At 33.1% G+C, this 24,615-nt stretch overlaps 1 protein-coding gene across 6 annotated transcripts in view; it reads right to left on the bottom strand.

The window, feature by feature from the left end:
- Positions 1-24,615, bottom strand: part of LOC145683708 (uncharacterized) — a 179,682-nt gene that overhangs the window by 123,271 nt on the left and 31,796 nt on the right. For all 6 annotated transcript variants that reach the window (XM_081755150.1, XM_081755153.1, XM_081755155.1 and 3 more), the window contains exon 5: positions 2,013-2,222. In XM_081755150.1, coding sequence (XP_081611276.1) covers positions 2,013-2,222 — 210 coding nt within the window. The remainder of the gene's footprint in view (positions 1-2,012; positions 2,223-24,615) is intronic.

The raw sequence follows: 24,615 nt of genomic DNA, 5'->3' as shown, positions 1-24,615 counted from the left end.
AATACGATAGAGTTAAAAAAAATAACAAAACAATATTTTGTGTGGCCAAGATACACAGGTAAATTTACCATTATCTTCATAAGGTAAAAATTGCTTCAATATGGCCAACTTACAGAGTAATAAGTAACGAATGTCTTATGGGGAAAAGCAGGTTCATCGACAGAACATATTTTAAATTGGTCTGAAGTCTCTTTTATTTTCTGTTTCAAAGTTTCCCTATAGCAATCTTTGTTGAAACAAGTGAACCAGTAATGAAATCAACCACCATAACCATATTGTAAGTGAAACCTACTTTGCTTAACCCATTTACTTTCCGTATGCAGTGATTAGAGACTTCTGAGTATCAATATTTATACCTAGTTGTGAATACTGCTTATGACTAAAGGAAATACATCTGTACCACAATTCTGTAAATTTGCAAGTAACTTAATCTTAATAAATCTTGTAGACTACATTTTGACTTGGAATATATTTGTAAAACCTATTACAGATCTTAATTTAAGATTTAAATAGTTACTTTTACCTTATAGGTAACTTGAAAACTAACACTATATAATGTTCATAATACTCGGAGCTGCAATATCTAAACTAACCAAACTCCTTGTTGAACTTATTTGGAGGATTTTAGTCTAATTCAGGAGGTGTGATGAGTACATCAAGAGTTCTGTTCTGGTTACTTTCTGCTGGTATCCTCCACTTTTTTTGATTTATATAACTCCTCACTTGCGCTCAAGTTAATAGGGAAACATACCATTACCATTATCATATGGTATCTCTTAGTTTCCACCCAACCAAATACTAGTCAGACTTGCACTGCTTGAGTTTGACGATTCTATGGCAGCAACTAAATTAGTATTACTAAGGAGTTTGGCTTGCTATGACTATCATTAAATGTCATATACAGTGGACCCACGGTTTACAAACTTAATCCGTTTCTTAAGTCTGCTCGTAAACCGAGATATTCGTAAATCGAAACTATTTATTCCATTGACATTAATGTAAACACAATCTGTCCCTTCTAGCTGCAGAAACATGGCATTTAATGTATTTTTATTTATTTTAATTGTTTTGATGTGACGACGAATACAGAGCGAAAATAACATTATCCTTTCTGAAGACAAATAGATAATTCTAAATTAAACAGGAGAACATGACGTCTAAAAACACAAAATGTGGGAAAAAGAACAAAAGCTAGTTTTCGAGCATATAATACTAACAAATAATGCATGCTGCAAACCATCGGTGCAAATCTATCTTCAACATTGGGCGGCACGGGTAAAACCGTTCCTTTTTTTCTTTTTTTAAGCCATGGTCAAAATATTTATGAATTTGAAAAACAATGCTGTGGATAATCAGGGGAAGCAGAGTTGTCTTCAATATTGGGAGGCGGGCAGATTTCAGGCTTATTTTTTGAAGGGGGGGAATGAGACTTATGTTACGATTGATGAATCTGATTTCTGAGATGAACCAGTTATATATTATATATCAGACGATGTAGGTGAAGTAGTGGTGGACCCTACATCTCAGTACTGAGCAGAATTAATGCAGATTGATGTGACCTAAATGCTCTAGGACAGGAAGTTCAGTTTGAAATATTAAAGAATACGACTCTTTTCTAAAAATGAAACAAGCCATGGAACATCGATTTCATCTCACTTTTCTCTGCGGTAGCTTGACACAAATCATCACATTTCTTCCAAAAACACATTTCCAATTGATTTATTGCGGGCCAGTCCCCCAGTTGCAAGATTTGGAGGCGCATGTGCCCCTCATCTCCCGGGATTTTCGCCAATGGTGCAAACACACAAATGTACTTCTAAACGCGTGGAATTATCGGGATAGGCGTGTATATGCGTTCGTATCCCGAAATATTTGTTAGAAGCCTGAGGAAAATTATGTTCAGAGAACTTTTCTTAAACCGAAACGACGGATTCATAATTCATTAGTCACTATGCATTATAGTATAATTTTCAGACTGAAGAGCAATACATACAAAAGTAAAAATATCTTACCTCCTCCAAATGGGCTTACTGGTACTCTTGCATAAGTCCCAAGTCCAATGTTGTTGCCAGTTAATGCATTAGGATGTGGAACACCAAGTAATCCGAGATTAGGGATTCCACTAACTGCTGTTGCTCCTCCGCCTATCCCGCCAACTCCTGCAATACTGCCCGCAAACGCTGTTGGTCTTGATGCAGACGGTGATCCAGAATAAGCTGCACCTAATGTGGGAAAACAACATTATGTGTTATTCAAGGTTGCAGTATTGTTCTATGCATAGGATTTCAAATTTTAAAACTACATGCACAACAGTTTATGATGCTCTTCTTGCGCACATCTATTACGATTATCTTCTGGATGGCTAATATGTAGCAGTGTAAAAATAAAAGTAACGGCACACCTCCCTATTCCGATTGTGCATTCCCATTTATATGGTAGAGTCCCGCAAGCTCGATCTAATGTGGACCGAAAAGTGGCTGAGTTTGTGAAAATGCCAGGTTATCGGGAGTGGGTTCAAAAAAGAAAGAGTCTTTCCTCAGAATACGGTGCTTTGCTTCTATGTATTCGTTGTTTGAGAATACAGCAACTATAAATATACCACATTGACTTGATCCCTAGTCCTCCGTTGTTAGCGCTGCTATCAGCTGAAGGAAGTCCACTCGCTTTCTCTCGCTTAGCAATAGCTGAACCCTTATTGGCTCAACGTGTGGGTGTGAGCTTTAGTTGGCATTTTTGCCACGGCTCAAGACATTTTGGCAGCACAATAATAAATTGTCCAAATACCCTTAAAGAAAGGAAAGGTACGTACTTTATGAAGACATAGAGCCTTTACTATTCACGAAAATTAAAATTAATGAATATACACTGTACAGTAATTTACCTGGTAAGACAGACCTCATATATATATATATATATATATATATATATATATATATATATATATATATATATATATATATATATATATATACTGTACAGAGTCTTCCAAAAGTCCTGCATAAAAAGCTGTAACTTTGAAAATACTACTTACAATTTTGTATTTTGTTTGTAATGCTTAGTTGAAATGTTAAACTTTTTGTTGGCAACAATGAGCGGATGTAAACGTTGACGTCATAACCGCAAATCACGTGACAAAGATGGCGTCTATTCAAGAGAAAACGCAGTGTATGGCTTGGTTTTGTGACTTAAAATCTAGTGTATTGGTGAGAAGAAAATTCCGACAGAAAATGTCAGAAACAACCACCTGCAGGTTCAAGTATCAAGAGATGGTACGATAAGTTCCTAGCTAGCGGAAGTGTCTTGGACTTGCCTCGTAGCGGAAGGCCAATAACCAGTGTTGATGTGATTCAGTCCGTGCAGGAAAGCGTGTTGCGAAGTCGAAAGAAATCGTGAAAACGCGGATCCTTGGAGCTGCGAGTGCCAATGACAACGCTACACAATATCGTTCGTAAGAAAATGATACAGAAGTTTACAAACAAAAACCTAAAGAGGTTCAGGACCTCCGGAAGAAGATATGTGATGTGATTGGGAGTATTACGGATGAAATCCCATTCTTGGATTCCCGAAAAGACTTCAGCAATGTTTGGACTAAATGGTGCTCAGCTACAGATTTCGCGTTGAAAAAAATGCTTGGAAACAAAATTTCAGACTTTCTTACAAGTCCACTAAAAGTTTTGTACAAATACAATAAATGGTTACAAAGTTACAGCTTTTTACTCTGTTGCAGATCTTTTGAAAGACTCTGTATATATATATATATATATATGCCTGGCCAGTTATCCGGACTGCTGCGTTATCGAGTTTGACTGTTAAGGACTCTTCTGTATTCTGTATTCATCTTATCATTTGTATTTTCTAATCCTATTTCTATTACACATTTCCATTTCTATTCCGACTGCAATAGATTTATTTTACGTTAATTTGAGTATTACTTTTATTTCTGCAACATATAATTGTTGGGATAGTTTTCTATGTAATAAGAAGTTTATCAATTTCTTTCTTCATATACTATAATAACTCCAGCAGAATTATACTAGTCAATGGGAATTGTCCCGCATACGACTTGGAAAAAGTAAAAGTAAAAAGAGAGTGACTAACATAGAATATTTCCTCTTACAGTCCTTTTCATATGAGAAGGAACGTTAGCAGTGACCAATTGCACGCGATATTTAGAGCAGCGTTGCCGGATTGCGGACTTTCGTTTCTCTTCTCGCTCTTTCTGCACCTAGCGAGAAGGAAAATGTTATTTCAATAAAATTCAGAATATTCACTGTCCATGCTGGAAATATAGATATGAACTAAATTAATTGTCTTGTCATATGGCAGTAGAGCTCTTAAAAAGCCATCCTGTTATCATCATCATCTTTTATATTTTGTATTTCGTCGCTGTATTAGCCTGTGTCTGAATTTTTTTCATAACAAGTTCCAAATGGTTTACATCACTTTAATATGAAATCTTCTCTTGTATTTTTGTATATGTGTGCAGGGGATATTCTCCAGTTTTACTCATGCGAGGCTAGTCTTCTTTGTCTAGAGAGGCTCTCCTGCCTGAAGACTTTCTTATTTCAGCACACATAAATTATACAAACGAAATGAATTTTATAGTTTATATAGGTATAAACCATATAACTGTAACTATAACTATATATAGTTATACGTTTTTTAAAATTAAGTTATTCATTTTGCTCCTCAGATGCAAATTTCTTCGAACATTAGCACAAAAATACTGTAATAGGACGATCGATGTAAAAGAAAATTACATGTATTAAATTGGATAACATTTCTAATGCTCCAATTTTCCATGAGTTCATTTTCTTTTTAAAAGCAATATTCAAATATAATGGCATGAAAAATCCACTTCAACATTTCTTTTATATATATAGAAATTGCTTCTTTTCGTATTATATGGTTACTATTGCCTTTCGGTTTAAACGTAGGTGCCGTCTTGGATTTTCTTCCAAGTATGGAAGGCCATTCCACTTGATGTATGAGGTCAGTGTTGTAAAGTTCGGGATCCTACCGCTAACTATTGATTAGGGTTAACCTACAAACATAACCACTCAATCTTTTCGGGAAATTAAGAAATTCCTCTAGTTCCCAGGTCTGAACAAGGAAAATGTTCACTGTTGATGGTGGTGTTGTGGATATTATTCTATCTCATGATTTGTAATCTCTCATTTTTCTTTCCTTAATAAATTAGGCAACGGGAAACTTTCTTTTCTAGAAAGCGCAGGTTGCGTGCTTATCACAGTCGAAGTTAAATGTTCCCGTTAGAAATTATGTTTCAAACGCTTGAGATCCCGACTTTTCCACTATATGCTGGATAAACTCTTTTCTTCATGTTGGAGATTGCGTACTCACCGCCGATAACGAGCCCCTACACTGCCTCCGGCAAAGATGCCAAGGATTGCTCGTTTTTCAATTACTTGACTCGGTGACTCGGTGAGAACAGTAATTAAAGTGTCATTTCTCGTACTTAAATCGAAAGTTGTAAGTTATTCTGAAAGTACTAACGTAGATGATATTGTTAAGTTTATATTTAAAAAAGAGATCAAAGTCAACTGAAATGTTTAGAAATTATTTTCACTAATATATGATACGCTAAAAACACTCTCTTCCAAATGTTAATTTCATCACATGATACTCCAACTCTAGAAATTTCTATTCTGTGATGGTACGAACTCGGATATTTGTACAAATCCAATTACATTTCGTCGAGAACTTTCTAATGTTCTCTTGACGGTAAACTAATTCTATTTTCTTACACCTTCATCGATACGTTTCGTAACACTGAGCACATATTATTCTTCAAGTTATTCTTAATATTTAATTTCACGCTATTAATTTCTAATTTAAGCCAGAAAGAAATTAAAATTCTTTTCAAAATTTAATTTTCTTATATATATCTGCATACGCACACAAATAAATTAATTTCATGCTGATTATTATTCATATAACAATTCAGTTTCGTTTTCAATTTGTTAAATCAAATATTTTTAGGTAGAATGTATTTTAATTATAACAATTATCATTTTTCCTAACTATACAATGAGATGAATTAAAACACACTTCCTAATTACTTTCAATTAATCACGATATTATTCGAAAGGTTTTAACTATTTAATTAATACTGAAGAATAAATGTAGTATTGAAAATTTATCTGTAACACGTGGTTATGAAATATGTAATAACCTGACATAGTGTCGCTCGAAGAAATGAGAATTTATGTTTGTTAAAATTGTTAATCTAATGGTTTTGCAGAATGTCAGAAAATATTAATCGATCGATATTTGCATTCTTAAAAACTCAAGCTACCGTATATATATATATATATATATATATATATATATATATATATATATATAAGTTGGTGAGTACTTTAAATTATTTGCCCGTAACTCCCTCTATAAAAATTGTTAGGTGAGTACCTTAGGATTCTGAAACGTCCCACATATTAATTCCTAAGTGAAGTCTTGACTCGACTACGCTAGGTTCCATAGTAGTGGAACTATGGGCCTTTAAAGTTTTCTTCATATTTTCGACAGCCTATAACTCCGAAAGGAAGCATTTGTGCGCCCAGGTTAGTCAAAATTTTTTTGACTTATCTTGGTGTCAGAATCACCCCCAAACTTTGTCGGTGTTCTTTTGAAACACCCTAAATATATATACACTCACACACACATTATTTCCACCTTTGTAAGCGTATGCGAGAAGGATCACTAGCCTATAAATTTCATCCGCTAATGAGAAATATAGAATAATATTAGAAGTGATAGAGTTAGATGTAAGGAGATAGTAGTTAGATGTAAGGATGTCCCCAGGAAGTCCGGGTTCGATAAGACTTTAATTCCCATATTAAACGTATAGTATAGAGTGGAAATTATCACTGTGTGTTCCCTTGAATAGCACTGGGGGAGATTAGACCCGGAAGTGATAAAAATTATCAAAGAATGATTAATTTTGTGAGTTGATAATTGGAGCGGAAGAAAGTTTGATACTTTGAAAAATCTGTAATGATAATTTTAATTAGAGCGGAAGAGGCTGTGATATGATTTCTTTTTCCCCTTTTGTAGCGGAAACTGAATATAAGATATGAATAAAGTCACGTATAATTTGATAATTAGGGAAAAAGCAATATATGCTTTGAGTCACGTAACTTGTGTGTTCGATTAGAATATCAAAGGAAGTAATGATATGTGTATCATCTTGTTTTAATTGGAGCAGACTTCCCTCCTTTTGCGTGGGCAAAAGGGAAGTTTTGGATAATAAGCATAGAGATATTGATTTCGTTTGCATGAACGTGGGATGAAATACGTGGGCGAAGATAAATCCCTCCTCCTTTTGTGGATAAGAAGGAAAAACTGATTTATAAATAAAGTATATTGCCTTACATGATTTTAATGTTGTGTTTTTAAGTGCTAAGTTGTTTGTAGACGGTGTAATTTGATTGGAACGGTTGGATTTATTATTGAAGGTAAGGAATTTTATTTATTTATATGAATTGAATATTAAAAATATAAGATGAGATAAATGCCCTGTTATTAGATATATAATGGTAGTACGTTGATTGTTGAGTTGCTTTTGAATTAACTTAATTATTGGCAATTATTAATTATTGGCAGCGAGGCTATATTGTTGTATATGCTTACAAGACTTTGCTTGTAATGATTATATTAACAATTTGAAAGATATAGGCTACTACCGGGAATGGAACTCCGCTTTTGTACGGCAAAGACACGCACGTTAGCTAATGCCGGGAATAGAACCCGGCTTTGCCACGGCAAAAATGCGTATGTTAGTTAATGCCGGGAATGGAATTTGGCTTTTGAAGGTAAAGATGCGTACGCTAGGCACAACGGATGTTTATTTTGGTGCTGGGGTTTGAAGCCAAGCGATTTAAACTTGGAAGTTAAAAGAGCTTTATTTGAAAAAAGAAACTATTTACATGTAATTTTAAAACAGAATTATAAAAATAATGAAGAGACTTTGCATGATTTTTAAAATGGCTGAAGTGTTGTTAAGTATGACTAGCGTTGAATGACAGGAAGGCGGGGCTAAAGATATTGCTATTTGGCATGGGGTTTGAAAATTGACAGGAGGGCGTAGCTCTTGAAAATTGACCTGAAGAAGTTTTAAGCTGTTGAATGATAGGAGGCGGGGCTGAAAACTGGTATCTTGCAGAGCTCTTGAAAATTGAGCTGAAGGAGTTTTAAGCTGTTGAAAATTGACAGGAAGGCGGGGCTGAAGACATTGACAGAAGGGTTGACTTTAATGGGTGGAGTGTCGGTTAAGATAAATTGGTGATTGGTGGTTTTCCACCATTTTGTTTTTTCTTTTAGCAGAGTAAGAAGCAATGGCGAACATAAAGATTTTGAATGAATGAATAAATGGTGTACAAGTTTTAAATGATATTGCCTTATTTAAATATGTAGGGGAAAAAAAAGAGACTGTTTTAGCATACAAAGTATGGTACATTTGCGAAATGAGATGTGTGAGTTTAACGGGAGACGTATGATTAAAGTAAATGAATGATGATGGGCGGAGAAGGGGGAAATATTGAGAGAACTATGTAACGATTTTATTGTGTTACGTTTGACGATTATGCCGGTGAGGTAAAAGGCACTATTTTTTGGTTTTATGAAACTTGTAAAGAAAAAAGTATATAGAAAGTGGAAGGAACCACGAGAAAATTGCACGCATACGGTTTTTGTTTACTACGAAGTTTACTTGGCGGGAACTAGAATTAAACCCGGGACCCCGAAGCACCAAAGACGAATGCTTTAACATTTTAGCTTGCAGACAATAATGAAATTTAAGTTAGTATATTGTTGTGTTGGTCCGAACTTATGAATAGTGGAATAAATCAAGAAATAGTTTACTTACCTAATGTTCATATGGGAGAACACACTTTACGTTACGGTAACTGATACTAATGTATAGTAGAAACTGTACATGTTTTGAATAAAAGAACACAGGAATTTATTTGATTTTATATGTATGCGGAATATACTTTTGTGAATGATTTTGTGTACGGAACTTGATTTGTTTTGCGTCATTACCATTTTTGTGACGAAGTATATGCGACCCGTGTATTTTGCGATGCGGTGCGATGAAAAAATGCGGGCATTGCGTATATGGTTTTGACGGTAGCGTATTATGGTGAAGCGTGCGACCAGACCTGGTGTGGAAATGGTCGCTTATAGTATGCAAAGTTGCAGATTTAAAACAAAGATGGCCGACATTGCCAAGTTTTATGTACAGTGAATATTAATGGCAATAAATGATTATGACATTGTGAAAAGTATACTATATTGCGTATAGGTACACCGTGAGTAGTAATGGCATTAAATATGCACAACAATAGATGTTGTGATATATGCAGTATACTATATTGCATATAGGTACACCGTGAGTAGTAATGGTAATAAATGACCACAACAATGGATGCTGTGCTATATGCAGCATACAATATTGCAAATGGGTGAACAGTGTATAGCAAATTCAATGGATAACAGCGGGAAGGCATGATCTGTTGTATATATTGTATGGAAAATGCAAAATACATATATAATGCGTGTTGGGTGACACTAGTATTAATTGATGATGTATATAGCGTACGGAAGGGCAAAATTAGATGGATGTAATGGGTGACAATAGCTTGAACGGAAGGCGTATATAGCGTATGAAAATGCAAATTTAGCATTTAGTAAATATGATGGTTGAGATTGATATTAAGGGATGACGTATATAATTATACTTATGGATATGTAACTTAGTTGTATAGGGGGTGACAGTAACATGGTATGAAAGATACAGCATTAGCACAGCGGCGGTATGATAGCGACTGCTATCGTGTACATAGTATACATTAGATTTTAGGGATGCGGAAAATAGACGCAAAGCGCGTACTAAATGGAATAGCTTTTACATTATTGATGTTAGCGACTGTTATCGTGTACATAGTATACATTAGATTTTATGGATGCGGAAAATAGACGCAAAGCGCGTACTAAATGGAATAGCTTTTACATTATTGATGTTAGCGACTGCTATCGTGTACATAGTACACATTATTGCTAATGGATGATCAGTAAACGTATAACATAAGAAAAGAATAGTGTGAGGAATTTCCTTATATACATTATATGTAATAAACATGGCGACCATGCATAATACAGACATTGGCGTACACTGGGTGGCATGGATACCCTATAATTTAGTTTGATTTTGTTTATGTATTGCAAATAGGTGCGGTTACCACTTAGTATTAGCACAATTTGATTTTTATGCCTCGTATATATATTGATATACATAATACATGGGAAACATACCGCATAATACGTAATATTAGCATAAAGGGTTTATATTAGAATATAATAAAGTATTGGAGATTTGTTATTATAATAAAGTATTAGTAGACCATTGTACATTTATACATTGCCCGGCTAGCTTTTAGTAATCGTGAAACTTTCCCGCCATTTTTATATTAGTACGTTTTAGGTGCTATATGTAATAAAGTATAGTAGATATGATCAATGCATACCGGATATCAGTTAGTACTAATATTAATGTGAACATTTTCACCTTTGCTACGGTATATGGAATAAAGCACAGCACAGAACCGTAGTGGTTGCCATATGGGCCGTATAATTTTACTATGTCAGTGAATAGATAGCAAAACAGTTTGTATTAGGTTTACAGCATACTTATATTACTATTTGAATGAACGTATACCAGCTACCACTTTATGTGATACATACCGACTCATATTGTAGACAGCAAGGAAATATTAACAGATTTTTTATTTTATGTGTATAGGAAATATATACAATGGTTGGCTAGCACTTTGTATGAAGCTTACATGTTCATTTTATAATACATATATTAATATACCATTGCACGTATACACACTAACACTTTGTATGAGGCTTATTGGCTCATTATACGGTAAACATATTTTATTGCCTTTTTTATCCGATATATTATAAACTGTAGTGGGTAACGATAACATTTATAGTAAACAAATATTAACTTCTGTTTATGTATAGCAATTGGTTACTAATTAGTATTTATGTTCCGCCATTTTTATATTTATTTGTTTTATATGTTGTACGTATTAAAATAGTCATAGTGATTGGTATATGTACAGTATAAATTAATTTTTCACCATTTTTATTTTACGTTTGATTTTTAATTATAGTACGTATAGCAAATACGTACAGTGCATATTAATTTGTATTGGGAATATATTAGTTTGTTGTAAGTGGAATGCACAGGATACGTACTGGTTAGTATTAATGTGAATGTTGTGCGTACTATAGGATGTAGTACATATATATATATTTTAATTGAGTTGATTATTTAATACTGTTTTAGTATTTTATTGAATTTTAATTGGTTCACTTTATGTTGAAGCTCCGAACAATCTATGATTGTTATTATTTATTGAATCGCTTCTTATATTTTATATTCTCCTTTTCTTTGAAAAGTCGTAAGAACACTTACAGTGTGAACCTACAAATAATTCGTGTTATTTATAATAACACTCGTTGTTAAAATTCATTGTGATCGAATAAAATTATGTTTCGAATTTTAGTTGGTTCGTTTGCATAGCAAACTCTGAACACGTTTTAAAGAACACTCCGAGGAACTATGTTCCAAAATTATAAATAAGTCCTTTTGTATTTTTCACGGATTGTTTGTTATACAAACTCGTAAGAACACTTACAGTGTGAACCTACAAATAGTTGAATCGCTTGTATAGAAGCTCATAAAGAGAAAATGTTGAAAAATACTGAAAGTTGTAAAAGTAAAGTAATAAATAATTTGTTTTTTTCTACCATTAATAAAGATTTTGATTGACGGTATAAAGATTGTTTTCGGTATTTTTCCTCCTTATTATCAGTAAAGTATTTTCATTGGCGCGGTATTCGTTTGTTTTTTTCTCCCCTACTATTGTTTTATCAGCGATTTTTTTGTTTGTGTTGGCACATGTGTTGAAACATGCTGAAACTGGTTTGAACCAGTTTATTATTTTGTAGTGTATATATACTGCAATGTTTAGGGAATGTTATCATAGATTTGTTGGCGAGGATAGCTGTATGACGTGTTTTATTGCTCGTGCAAATTTAAGCTAATATTTTTATAATAAAGATATTAGTGTTAATACATAAAAGTACTATTGTAATATTCATTATATTGTTGCAGTTGTACATATATAAAGAAGATTTTAAGAATAACAGAGAGTGCAAGAGACAGCATAAAAACGCTAAAGGAAAAAAAGAAGAATTGTTGTGAGACTTCCAGCAGAGTTAGCAGATTAAATTGGAAGAAGAAAATCGTAAGTACATTTATATTATACATACTTGATTATTTAAGGTTGATTTTGAAAGAAATATTGAATGTTAATGAAAATTATAATTATTAGGTCTGATGTATATGCGAGTATTTGAAAAATGCAATACATTTATGTATAACGATTTTAGCGAACACATGTATTTATTATTTTCAAATCATATTTTTAAATATTTTTTGGTTTACACTCATTAAGTGTTTTATTAAAATTTTAATATTACGACAGTATAGCTGTTTTGATGTTGATTTTTAAGATGAAAATTCTATTGTATATGTTGTATGTATTTGTTTGTTTATAAAATACTCAAAATTATTTTATGTATATTTTCAGATGGAATTTCTCGGCGCATCGATGGTAAATGAGTTTAATGAAATCGACGAAATTTACCTGGCTGCTGTTATAGAAGGCTTGCACACGAAGGAGCGCGTGTTGGAGACTTGGTGGCGTATTATGGATAAGCAACGCCAAGGCCTACGGGGAACTGAAAGGTATGATACCTTGCTTTCCACTCTGTTTCAATTTTATCAAAATGATCAGGCGGTAATCTTACAATACGCAATGTCTAGTGCTGACATTGTTGACTTATTTGCACACGGATTTTTCCGTGAACAAGTCATGTACCAGTGGGCACATGATAAATTTGTACATTTAAATTATTTTAATCAAGGACAGGTTGATAGGATAAATGCAGCAGAGGTAGCCGAATTTTGTAATTATGGTTCGCGATTTATTTCGATTAATAACGTGGTGCCATCTGTTGTTCAGAATTCCGTAACTTCGGTCCACCAAGAAAGTGAACCCTTGGTAAATACACTTCAAGAAGAAGACTTTAATTTAATTGATGAAATTCTTAATGAACAATTACTAAATGAGACAGATGGTACACACATGAATCAAAATTCCGCTGTGGTTGTGAATCGTGATGAATACGGAACATCTGACTATGTGGAGGCCTTGTTTAATGAATTATCTGAAATTGGACAAAATCAAGTGAATGTTGTACCTGAGGAAATACAACAATCAAGTGTACAATGTTTACGCGATACTCGGGGTTACGGGATGAGGTCTCCACAGCCTGGGACGTCTGGGTACGTCCCTATGGTGCAACGTAGCGCACAAAAAGATGTTGAAAATACAGGGGAAGGTAACTTCGAAGTGGTACGTGAAAGCAGAAAAAGTTTCACTAAGTTTAACTTGGTGGGACATGAAATTGCGGTTAGGCCAAGGGGAAATCAAGACATTAGAAATCCTGCGGCCTATATTGAAAACTTAATGAACTTCGCATTAAATCATGTACTTACTGATGCGAGACCTAACGATTTTGTTGGGATGTACATTGATTCCTCAAATAGTAAGGATAACAAGGCAATGTATGTTCCGTGGAGACGCCGCAAAGATATTTCTGCACAATCCATCTTAGCTTCTATTACTAGAGTGTTAAATAGTAATGAAGACTTCCTTTTAGGTCATCATGTTCTGTTTCGTTTTCAAATAGTAAACGTAATGTTTGGTGCTGGAAAAAGTAGAAGTAATAATTCCTCACTGAACAAATATTTACCCCTGAACGAATTTTTAGTTCAGCATTTAGTAGATTTTCCGGGGAGCGATACGGACAAACTTTGTTTGCCAAAGAGTATCGCTTGGGGCATAGCTAAGCATACTGAAAACCGAAAAAATTTAAGTCATTTAACAGACCCTGATCGAAACACATTAAAGCATAGAGCTATTGCCCTCTGTACGCGTGCAGGTGTTAGTGTTAAAGGTAAAAATGGATGCGATTTTAATGATGTTGAATTATTGCAAAAACATTTAAGCCCAAACTATCAAATTATTATTTATGAAAAAGTTCCGGAAACAATACGGGAATTTAGAGTACGTTACCCAAGAACAGAAGTAGAGCGAACAGATTTACAGGGTGCAAAACCAATTTACATGTATTATGACGAAAGTGGGAGTATTGGTCATTTTAGGCCAATTAGAACCATTACTTCATTTTTAAGAAGGAGAAAGTATTGTTTACATTGTTTAGTTGGTTATAATGGAAATCCTCGAACACATAAGTGTGAAGTAGTGTGTTCATCTTGTGAACATTGTCATCAGCGAGATATTAACATGTATAAAATGAAATGTAATGCATGCAACAGATACTTTACTAGAGGTGAATGTTTTGACAATCACTTAAATGGTAATAAAGCTGGCAAAAGTGTGTGTGAATATGTTAAAGTTTGCACCAACTGTAATGCATTCTATGATTTAAGAAAACGGAAATCGGATCATACATGTGGGGAATATTTTTGTAGTACATGTCGTGAACATGTACAGGAAGGTCACACATGTTATGTGAAGAAACTGAAACCAACTCATATTAAGAGGTTTCTTTATATTGTTTATGACGTGGAAACCATGCTCAAGCCGGAAAATGAGCGTGGGGAAAGGGAACATGAAGTTTGCCTAGTTTGTCTTAGACATGTTTGCCATGTATGCATAAACAAAAACATTGATGAGCCCTGCACTACATGTGGTGATGAAAACGGTAATCGTTCGTTTTCTTATAAAACCATTGATGAGTTTATTACACATATTTTATTAGATAGACCTCTATTTATTAAGATTTGCGTAGTGGCACATAATGGGGGTAAATATGACAACATTTTCTGTTTGAGATCTCTCATTGAGTCCCAGCATATTATTCCAAAAACTTTAATTCAGGGTCAAAAGATTTTTAGTATTTCTATTCGAGATAAAATCATTTTTAGAGATTCTTTTCTTTTTCTTGGATGCAAATTAAGCAAATTACCAAAAACATTAGGCCTTTCTGGAAATTTGAAGAAGGGAGATTTCCCATATTTGTTTAATACTTTAGAAAATCAAAATTATGTAGGACCATATCCGGAAATAGAATACTATGACCCTGAATCGCGGAGTGCTGAAGAAAAGCAGCGGTTGGAGGCATGGCACGAAGACCGTGTGCGTTTGGGAGAGCAATTTAATTTGCAAAAGGAAATGCTGGAGTACTGTGAAAACGATGTGAGAATTCTCACAGAAGCTGTTATCAAATTTACTAATATTATAGAAGAGAAAACGGATGGGTTACAATGTTTTCTTGTTTCGTCTACAATTGCAAGTTTAGCCATGCAAACGTATCGTACATCATATCTTCCTGAAGAAAGTATTTCTGTTATACCACCTTTGGGGTTCCATCATAAAACTAAAACTAGTGAAAAAGCAATAAAATGGCTAACATATATGGAACACCAATTGGGTATAGAAATCCAGCATGCTGGACGAAACGGAGAACAATCTTTTGGAAGGTATAATGTTGACGGATACCACGCAGAGCTTAACGCTGTTTTTGAATTTCTGGGCTGTTTCTGGCACGGGTGCCGGCTTTGTTTCCCGTATAACCGTAATGCCGTAGTAGATAACGCACATGGACCGTATAGCACATTCGAAAAAAGATACGAACATACGGAACTCCGTCGTAAATATTTCAAGGAAATTCTAAAAATGAATTTGTATGAAATATGGGAGTGCTCTTGGGATGATAAAGTTCGCACAGATGTACAGTTGCAAAAGTTCCTTAAAGAACATTGCACTAATGCAAGCGACTTTCTTATTCCTAAGAGTTGCTATAACGGAGGACGTACAGAAGTCTTTCGTTCGTATGTGGATTGTACGGATAATGAAACCGTAAAATATTACGATATTACATCGTTATACCCCCATGTCATGGCAAGGAAACCTCTTCCGGTGGGACCACCTAAGGTGCATAAGGTACCAGTTTTCCCAGATGTGGGAAAAATAAATGGGATTATAAAATGTACTGTAATGGCTCCAAAACAACTCTTTTTTCCCATTCTCCCGTACGTGGCACAAGGTCGATTACTATTTGGACTTTGTAGAACATGTATGGAAGAAGAAAATATTGACAATTGCACACATAGCGATTCTGAACGCGCAATGACTGGAACTTTTTGTACACCAGAGCTTCACCGTGCTCTTGAAAACGGTTATCAAATCGTCAAAATATATGAAATTTGGGAATTCGAACTTATGGGTTCTGAAGATCGAAATTCACCTAGTTTATTCCGGGACTATGTGAATACGTTTCTTCAAATGAAGCAGGAAGCTTCAGGCTATCCTGCTTGGTGCAAAACTGAAGAAGACAAACAAAAATACATTGACGATTATTATGCTCATGAAGGCATCAAATTAAATAAAGAAAATATTAGGACGAACCCTGGACTTAGGCAATGCGCAAAGTTGTACCTCAATTCCTTATACGGAAAATGGGGACAACGTACAGATATGACGCAGTGTGTGATTGTTGATAGTGGGGCAGAGTTCCATAGGTATCTTACAACACCGCGATATGAGGTTCATAGTGTTATTCCAGTTGGTGACGAACATCTTATTCTCACATACAAAGACCTGGAAACTGAGAATGTACCTCTGGAATTTTCCAACGTCATACTTGCTGGGTTTATTACCTCATGGGCTAGGCTAGAATTATATGACTTGCTTGTAACTGTAGGACCTGATGACGCTATTTACTGTGACACTGACAGTATTATGTTTACGTGCAGAAAAGATAAGGAACCTCCGTTAAATCTTGGAAACTATTTGGGTGATCTAACTGATGAAATAGAAGAAGGGTGGGAGTTTGTAACATTTATAGGTCTTGGGCCCAAAAACTACAGTATTAGGCTTAAAAATGCCTCTGGGGAATTTCGATATATACACAAAATTAGGGGAATTACATTGAATGATAGAACTTCTCAAAAAATAAACTTTGAGAGCTTCTATGCATTAGTTAGTGGTGAAATAAATTCAACAACTTTAGAGAATCCAAATAGTATTGTGCGAAAACAGGGGTTCAGGATCTTTTCACGTAAAGAAACAAAAACACACCAGGAGGTAAACAAAAAACGAAAACGAATTGACGACATACATTATACTGGACCTATACCAAAGACACGAAGTTTACCTCATGGTTATGTACAGTAATTTTAGCCTGACCTATAAGTGATTATTTTATTTGATCGTTTCTTATATTTTATATTCTCCTTTTCTTTGAAAAGTCGTAAGAACACTTACAGTGTGATTATTTATTGGATCGCTTCTTATAGAAGCTCTGAACAATCGTAGATTGTGATTATTTATTGGATCATTTCCTTTGGAAACTCGTTGTTAAAATGCGAAAATATTAAAATTCTTATAGAAGCTCAGCTTATTTATTATTTTTCGTAATGATTACTTCAACAATCGTAGATTGTGATTATTTATTGGATCGTTTCCTTTGGAAACTCGTTGTTAAAATGCGAAAATATTAAAATTCTTATAGAAGCTCTGAACAATCGTAGATTGTGATTATTTATTGGATCGTTTCCTTTGGAAACTCGTTGTTAAAATTGATTGTGATCGAATAAAATTATACGTTTCGAAAATACTAAAATGTGTGATTATATTAAGAGCTCATTGTAAAATGTTAAATGTGTGTGTGTGTGTGTGTGTGTTTGTGTTGTATGTATTTGATTGAATGTATATAAAGTAAGGTATTTGTTGTATGCATTCAGTTTAAAACAAAATGTTAAAGTTTCAACATCCTTCTACTATTTTAATTGCTGGTCCTTCACGTGCAGGTAAAACCTGTTTTGTGAACCGTTTATTAAATGAACGCAATGAAATGTTTACTATAAAGTTTAATGAAATTGTATGGTGTTATGGTGCAGTAATACCAAATTTGGATGCAAGTGCACAAATTAGATTCGTAGAAGGAATTCCAGATATGAATAATTTTGAAATACAAGAAAATTCATTATTAATATTAGATGACTTAATGTCTGAAACCAATGGTGATGTTGCAAACTTATTCACAAAATATGCACATCATAAAAAATTAACTGTTATATTCATTGTACAAAATTTATTTCCAAAAGGAAAACATGCACGTGATATAAGTTTAAATGCACATTATATTATAGTATTTAAAAATCCACGTGATAAATTACAAATACAATATTTAGCTAGACAAATCATGCCCCGATATAGTAAACAAGTTGTAAATGTGTTCGAAGAAGTAACACGCCAACCTCACACTTATTTGTTATTTGATTTAACGCAAAAAACAAGTGATGCATTACGATTACGTACAAATATTTTTCCTGGTGAAACACTGCACGTATATGCAAATGTAAAAGACAGTTATTCTGTAGTTTACGTTTAGTTTAGTTCAAGATGTTGAAGGTGAAACAACACATTGATAGTCTCCGTGCTTTGTGCAAATGCAAAAGTGCAAAGCGGAAACAAATGATTCAACATGCGTCTGGTGATTTAATACGTACTATTTCACAAGTTGCTAAAAATACAATAAAAGGAAACATTCCGTTAAATTCGCGTCAGAAGCAACGTTTACGTAGACATAAAAAGATCTTGCGTGCTTTATCTGCGCAACGTTCATCACTTAAAAAGAAAAAGAAAATTTTATTACAAAAAGGAGGTGCATTTTTACCATTAATCTTAGGACCATTACTTGGTGCAGTAGCAAGTAGTTTATTTGGAAGGTAGTTATGTCAGAATTTCGTAAAATGATATTAGTTCCTGAAAATGCTATGCAACAAATGCATACAAATATGAAATCAATAGATTCACATCAATCTCGTTTAGATGAAGAAATGAATAATATTTTAAAACGTAATGATCTTAGTATTGATGAAAAATGGAAATTGTATCAACAAGCATTGCAACAGTACTTAAATTATACTTCATCAGTTTCACAAAATCCTATCACATTACCTATTATTGAAAAAGATGTTGTTGAAACAACAACTGAAGAAAAGAATAATTCTATTTTACCCTTTGTATCTGATATTTTACAATCAGTACCAAAAACACAACGAAGGAAAACAGACCTATTATTAAAACAGTTAACAAGTTCCAATAAAATTCATTGGGATCAATCAGGAACAGTGCGTATTCAAGGAAAAACAATACCAGGTTCTAATATTATAGATTTAATAAATGATGTTGTACGTACACGAAAATATTCAAGAAATCCAATAGGCATTCATGAATTTAAAAGTTTATTAGATGATCTTAATGTACCACGTGAATTTATTTCTACTCCTATAGTAAAATCACATAATAAAATTAAAAAATCACGAAGTCCGTCAATAGTAGCTAATATATTTAAAAATTAGAAAGAATATAAAATGTGAAAATGGTAAAATTATCAAAATTATATTATGATTATACCAATCCTGCTTCTTTATCTAGTATTAAAACAATACAACAGAAAACCAAATTATCAAAAAAGAAAATTAAAGATTGGTTAGCTTCTCAAGATGCCTATACATTGCATGCACCAGCACGTAAAGTATTTGAACGTAAACAATATTATGTTAGTGCACCAAATGAAACATTACAAATGGATTTAGCAGATATGCAAAATATTGCAAAGTATAACAACAATTTTAAATATATTTTGTGTTGTATAGATATTTTTTCACGATACGCGTATTGTGTTCCCTTAAAAACAAAAACAGGTCCTGAAATGGTAAAAGCAATCACAAAAATTTTAAAAAACTTTAAACTACCCGTGTTTAATGTACAAACTGATTTAGGTACAGAATTTTATAATCGTCATGTAAAACGTTTATTTAAAGAATATGAAATTAATCATTATAGTGTGCATTCAGAAATTAAATGTGCATTAGCAGAACGGTTTATAAGAACATTAAAAGAAAAATTGTATCGTTATTTTACTGCTAAAAATACATATCGTTTTATAGATGTTTTAGATCAATTTGTAAAAAATTATAATCATACGTATCACAGAAGTATTAAAATGGCACCTGCTAAAGTAAATGATTCTAATGTAGATCAAGTGTGGAATACGTTATACGGTGATAAACTGGATAAAAAGAAATTAATATGTAAATTTCATCCAGGTGATTATGTACGTGTTAGTAAATATAAACATAAGTTTGAAAAGGGGTATTTACCAAAATGGTCACAGGAAATTTTTATTATTGATAAATGTATTCCAACAAATCCTATTACGTATAAATTAAAAGATTGGAATGGGGAAGAAATTAAAGGTATATTTTATACACAAGAATTACAAAAAGTAAATCTTAATTCAAACAAAACATTTTTAATTGAAAAAGTCTTAAAACGAAAGAAAGATATGATGTATGTAAAATGGTTAGGTTATCCGTCAAGTATGAATTCATGGATTAAAACGAGTTCTGTTCAGTCTTCAAAATGAGTTCAACGATAAAACATGATTTTTATGTTACTCTTCCTTCAAATGCTAGTAGTGACATTTTTAGTAATAATACAACGTCATCATTTACAGTAAAGCTTGCACAACCTATTCACTTAAGTGAAGGAGAATGGTATGTTGCATTAACACAACTTAATATACCATTTAGCTTTTATAATGTTCGTGAAAAGGAAAAAATTGTAATTCAAAGCATCATTGATGATGAACTTGAAATTAATGATATTCATATAATACCAGGATATTATTCTTCCGTTCAATCTATTTTAGATATGATTGCGGAACATGTACGCATGTTAAAACATTATAAAAATAAAAATCAAATTAACATTAAGCATTCTTTAAAATTAAAAGATCAATGTATAATTGGTATAAGAGAAGGATTACAACATATCCTTGGATTTCTAAATGAAAATACAAGCTATGCTCACGATACTGTTTTTCTAAAACCTTTTAATATAGAAGTTCCATCAATAACACGAGCAAAATTTCCATGTAATTTAGAGTACAATATACCAAACATTATTAATGTTTGTGTTGATATTGTAAAACAGCAAGAAAATATTGGTCCGATACTTCGTAAAATTAGTGCGTATAATATTGAACATGGGCATGTAAAATGTTTTCTATTTCACACACCACATTATGTAAAAGTTGAAAAATCATATTTTAACACAATTGAAGTAAACTTAAAAGATGAGCACGGTTTAAAATTGCCATTTCAATTTGGAACTTCAAACTTAACACTTCACTTTAAACGAAAATGATTTCTGAAAGTATAGATGATAGTTTTTACATCACATTAGTTTCAAATGCTAGTACCGATGTGTATCCTAAAAATAATCCGTCACATTTTATAAATCAACTAAAAAATAATATTCAATTATCACAAACCGATTGGTATGTAGGATTAACTGAATTACACGTTCCTTTAACATGTTATAATGTTACCGGTGGTGAAAATGTTATTTGGTATAAACTAAAGAACAATGAACCGCAAAAAAGTAAAATTGTAAGTGGATATTACCCATCTGTACATCATATCATTGATGAATTAAATAAAGTGTCAAAAGATATAAAATTTTCTCTATCAACTATTGTGCAAGTAGATTGTAATGAACGCGTTGAATCGGTTACTTTGTCACCAACATTAGCGTTACAATTAGGTTTTCCTGAAAATAAAAATCTTGTAATTTATCCTCGCGGAATTAAACAACCGTACGTTGATATTGGTTATCCACATCAAATTTTTATTTATACTGATATCATACAATATCAGTTTTTAGGTGATACAAAAGCACCTTTATTACGTATTGGAACAATATCAAATGTGAAATACGGTAAAGTGCGAACATTAACATTTCAAGATATTCATTATTTACCACTTGCAAAATTTTCCTTCAACACTATTGAAATACTACTAAAAGACCATGCAGGGCGAAATTTGCCATTTCGTTCTGGGACGCTGAGTGTAACACTTCATTTTAAGCGTGCTCCTAATAAAATATAATTTATTTAAAACATGAAATTTAGACGACATTACGGGCATGGTATCCCATACTTTTCAGGACCTGTATATCAACGGGGACATGGCATAGGTAGTTTTTTCCAAGGTTTATTTCGATTTGCATTACCATTTCTTAAACAAGGTGCAAAAACAATAGGTCGTCAAGCATTACAAACGGGAATACAAGTAGCGGGTGATGTATTACAAGATAAACCGTTTAAAGAGTCTGTTCGCGCACGTGTAAAAGAAGCTGGTGAAACATTAAAAACAAAAGCTGCTAACAAAGTTGGTCAGTTATTAACTGGAAGTGGTAAGAGACGGGCACGCAAACGTAAAGCTCCGACCATTATTCAATTTGGGCCTCCAACAAAACATAAACGCACAAACAAAAGTAAAAGCAAACGAAAAAAGAAAATAAATCGTGTTAAAGATATATTTTCATAATGGCATTACTTAATTCAGGCAGTGTAGAATGTTGCACCAATGATTTTGATTTATTTAGTACACCAATGACACAAACTGCAATTGAGTCTTCAATCAATGCTGAATATCGTCCTATTTCTACATTAACTTCTGATGGTCCTATTGAATTTTTTATACCGGGTGAAACAGGTGAATTTATTCATACTGCATATCTTTATCTATATGTTCGTTGTAAAATTACAAAACCCGATGATACACCTTTAGGTGAAAATGATAAGGTAGCACCAACCAATAATTTTTTACATTCATTATTTAGTCAAATTGACATTTCATTAAATGATAAATTAATTACTTCATCATCAGGATTTTATCCTTATCGTGCATACATTGAAACATTATTAAATTATTCCCGTGATGCTACTGATACACATTTAAAATTAGGTATGTGGTACAAAGATACCGCAAAACAATTCGATACATTAACTGCTGATAATACAGGTTTTCAACAACGTGCTAATTATGTTAAAAATAGTAAATCGTTTGAAATGTATGGTCGTTTGTATACAGACATTGCTGGATTGCCACGAGCACTGGTAAATAAAGTAGGTCTTCGTATAAAATTGCATCGTACTAAAGATGCTTTTTGTTTAATGTCTCCTGCAAATACTTCTTATAAAGTAAAACTTGAAGATGTAACTTTACATATTCGACGTATAGATGTTGCACCCCATTTAGCAATGGAAATTAATACTAACATGGTTCGGGAAACAACAAAATATCCTCTCACAAGAGTTCAAACCAGATCTTATACTATTCCTGCAAATGTTAATTCATACAATCTTGATAATATTTTCTTGGGTAACGTACCTAAAGGTCTCGTTATTGGGTTTGTTTCTAATTCGGCATTTAATGGAAAATCTGAACTAAATCCATTTCATTTTCAACACTTTAACGTTAACAAACTGCAGCTACAGGTCGGATCAAAATCTTTTCCTCCCAACCCTCTTACCCCTGATTTTAAAAATGATTTGTACCTTCTAAGCTACCATTCTCTGTTTTCCGGTACTGGTTTATATTATAAAGATGATGCACATACTATTACTCCTGAAGAATATCCACACGGCTATACTCTTTATGCATTTATCCTATCACCTACAGCAACATTAGATGACTGCACTTGGGACCTTGTGCATGATGCACCTGTAAATATCAAAGTTTCTTTTTCTGAAAATTTAACTGAACCTATAACTTGTATTGTATATGCACAGTTCGATTCCTTAATTCAAATTGATAAAGATAGGAATATATATACCGATAATACTTTTTAAAATTATCATTTTACTAAAAGAAGTATAACTGTAAACTTCTAATCAATCAATCAAATTACATGTGTTCTACTGGTACAAAGTTGGCGCTAGACATTCTATATTGTAATATACTGCCTGATTATTAAAAGAGTTTGCAAGGTGTCATACCATGAAGTGTGTGAAAAGTATTTTCCTATCGTTAGCACCATTTATAATTATTGGTAAAGTTATAAAAATATCTGTCAATAATATTTTCAATATGTTAATTGAATTCATGAGAATATTTCATATACGTCACTAAGTCTTCCAACATATACGCACGTATGTATAAAATGTGATGTGTTCCAAAAAGTCATGTACACGGACGATATAATAAAAGTGTTACTTCGTGATAAACTCACTGGTGCAAGTATTACTGGAATTTATGCAATTGATAGAATATCTAAAAATGTGCAACCACCGGGTGGACTTATCATAAACTTGGACAGTTCTGCTTCTACTGGATCACATTGGGTGTGTGTATTCATTGATGAAAATCAAAGAGGCTATTACTTTGATAGCCTGGCATTACCAATTCCAAAAGAAATAAAAACGTTTTTAAATAAAAATTGCAAAATATATTTTACAAACAGTTCCGCATATCAAGATGGAAATTCAATCTTGTGTGGATATTTCGTTCTATATTTTCTTCATCATATTGTACGCAAGAAAAATTTTCAAGCATGTTTAAATTTATTC

This window comes from Thermobia domestica, chromosome 4 (genome assembly GCF_964235325.1).
Source record: "Thermobia domestica chromosome 4, izTheDome1.hap1.1, whole genome shotgun sequence".
Taxonomy (NCBI): domain Eukaryota; kingdom Metazoa; phylum Arthropoda; class Insecta; order Zygentoma; family Lepismatidae; genus Thermobia; species Thermobia domestica.
This window is presented reverse-complemented; position numbering and strand designations above follow the sequence as displayed.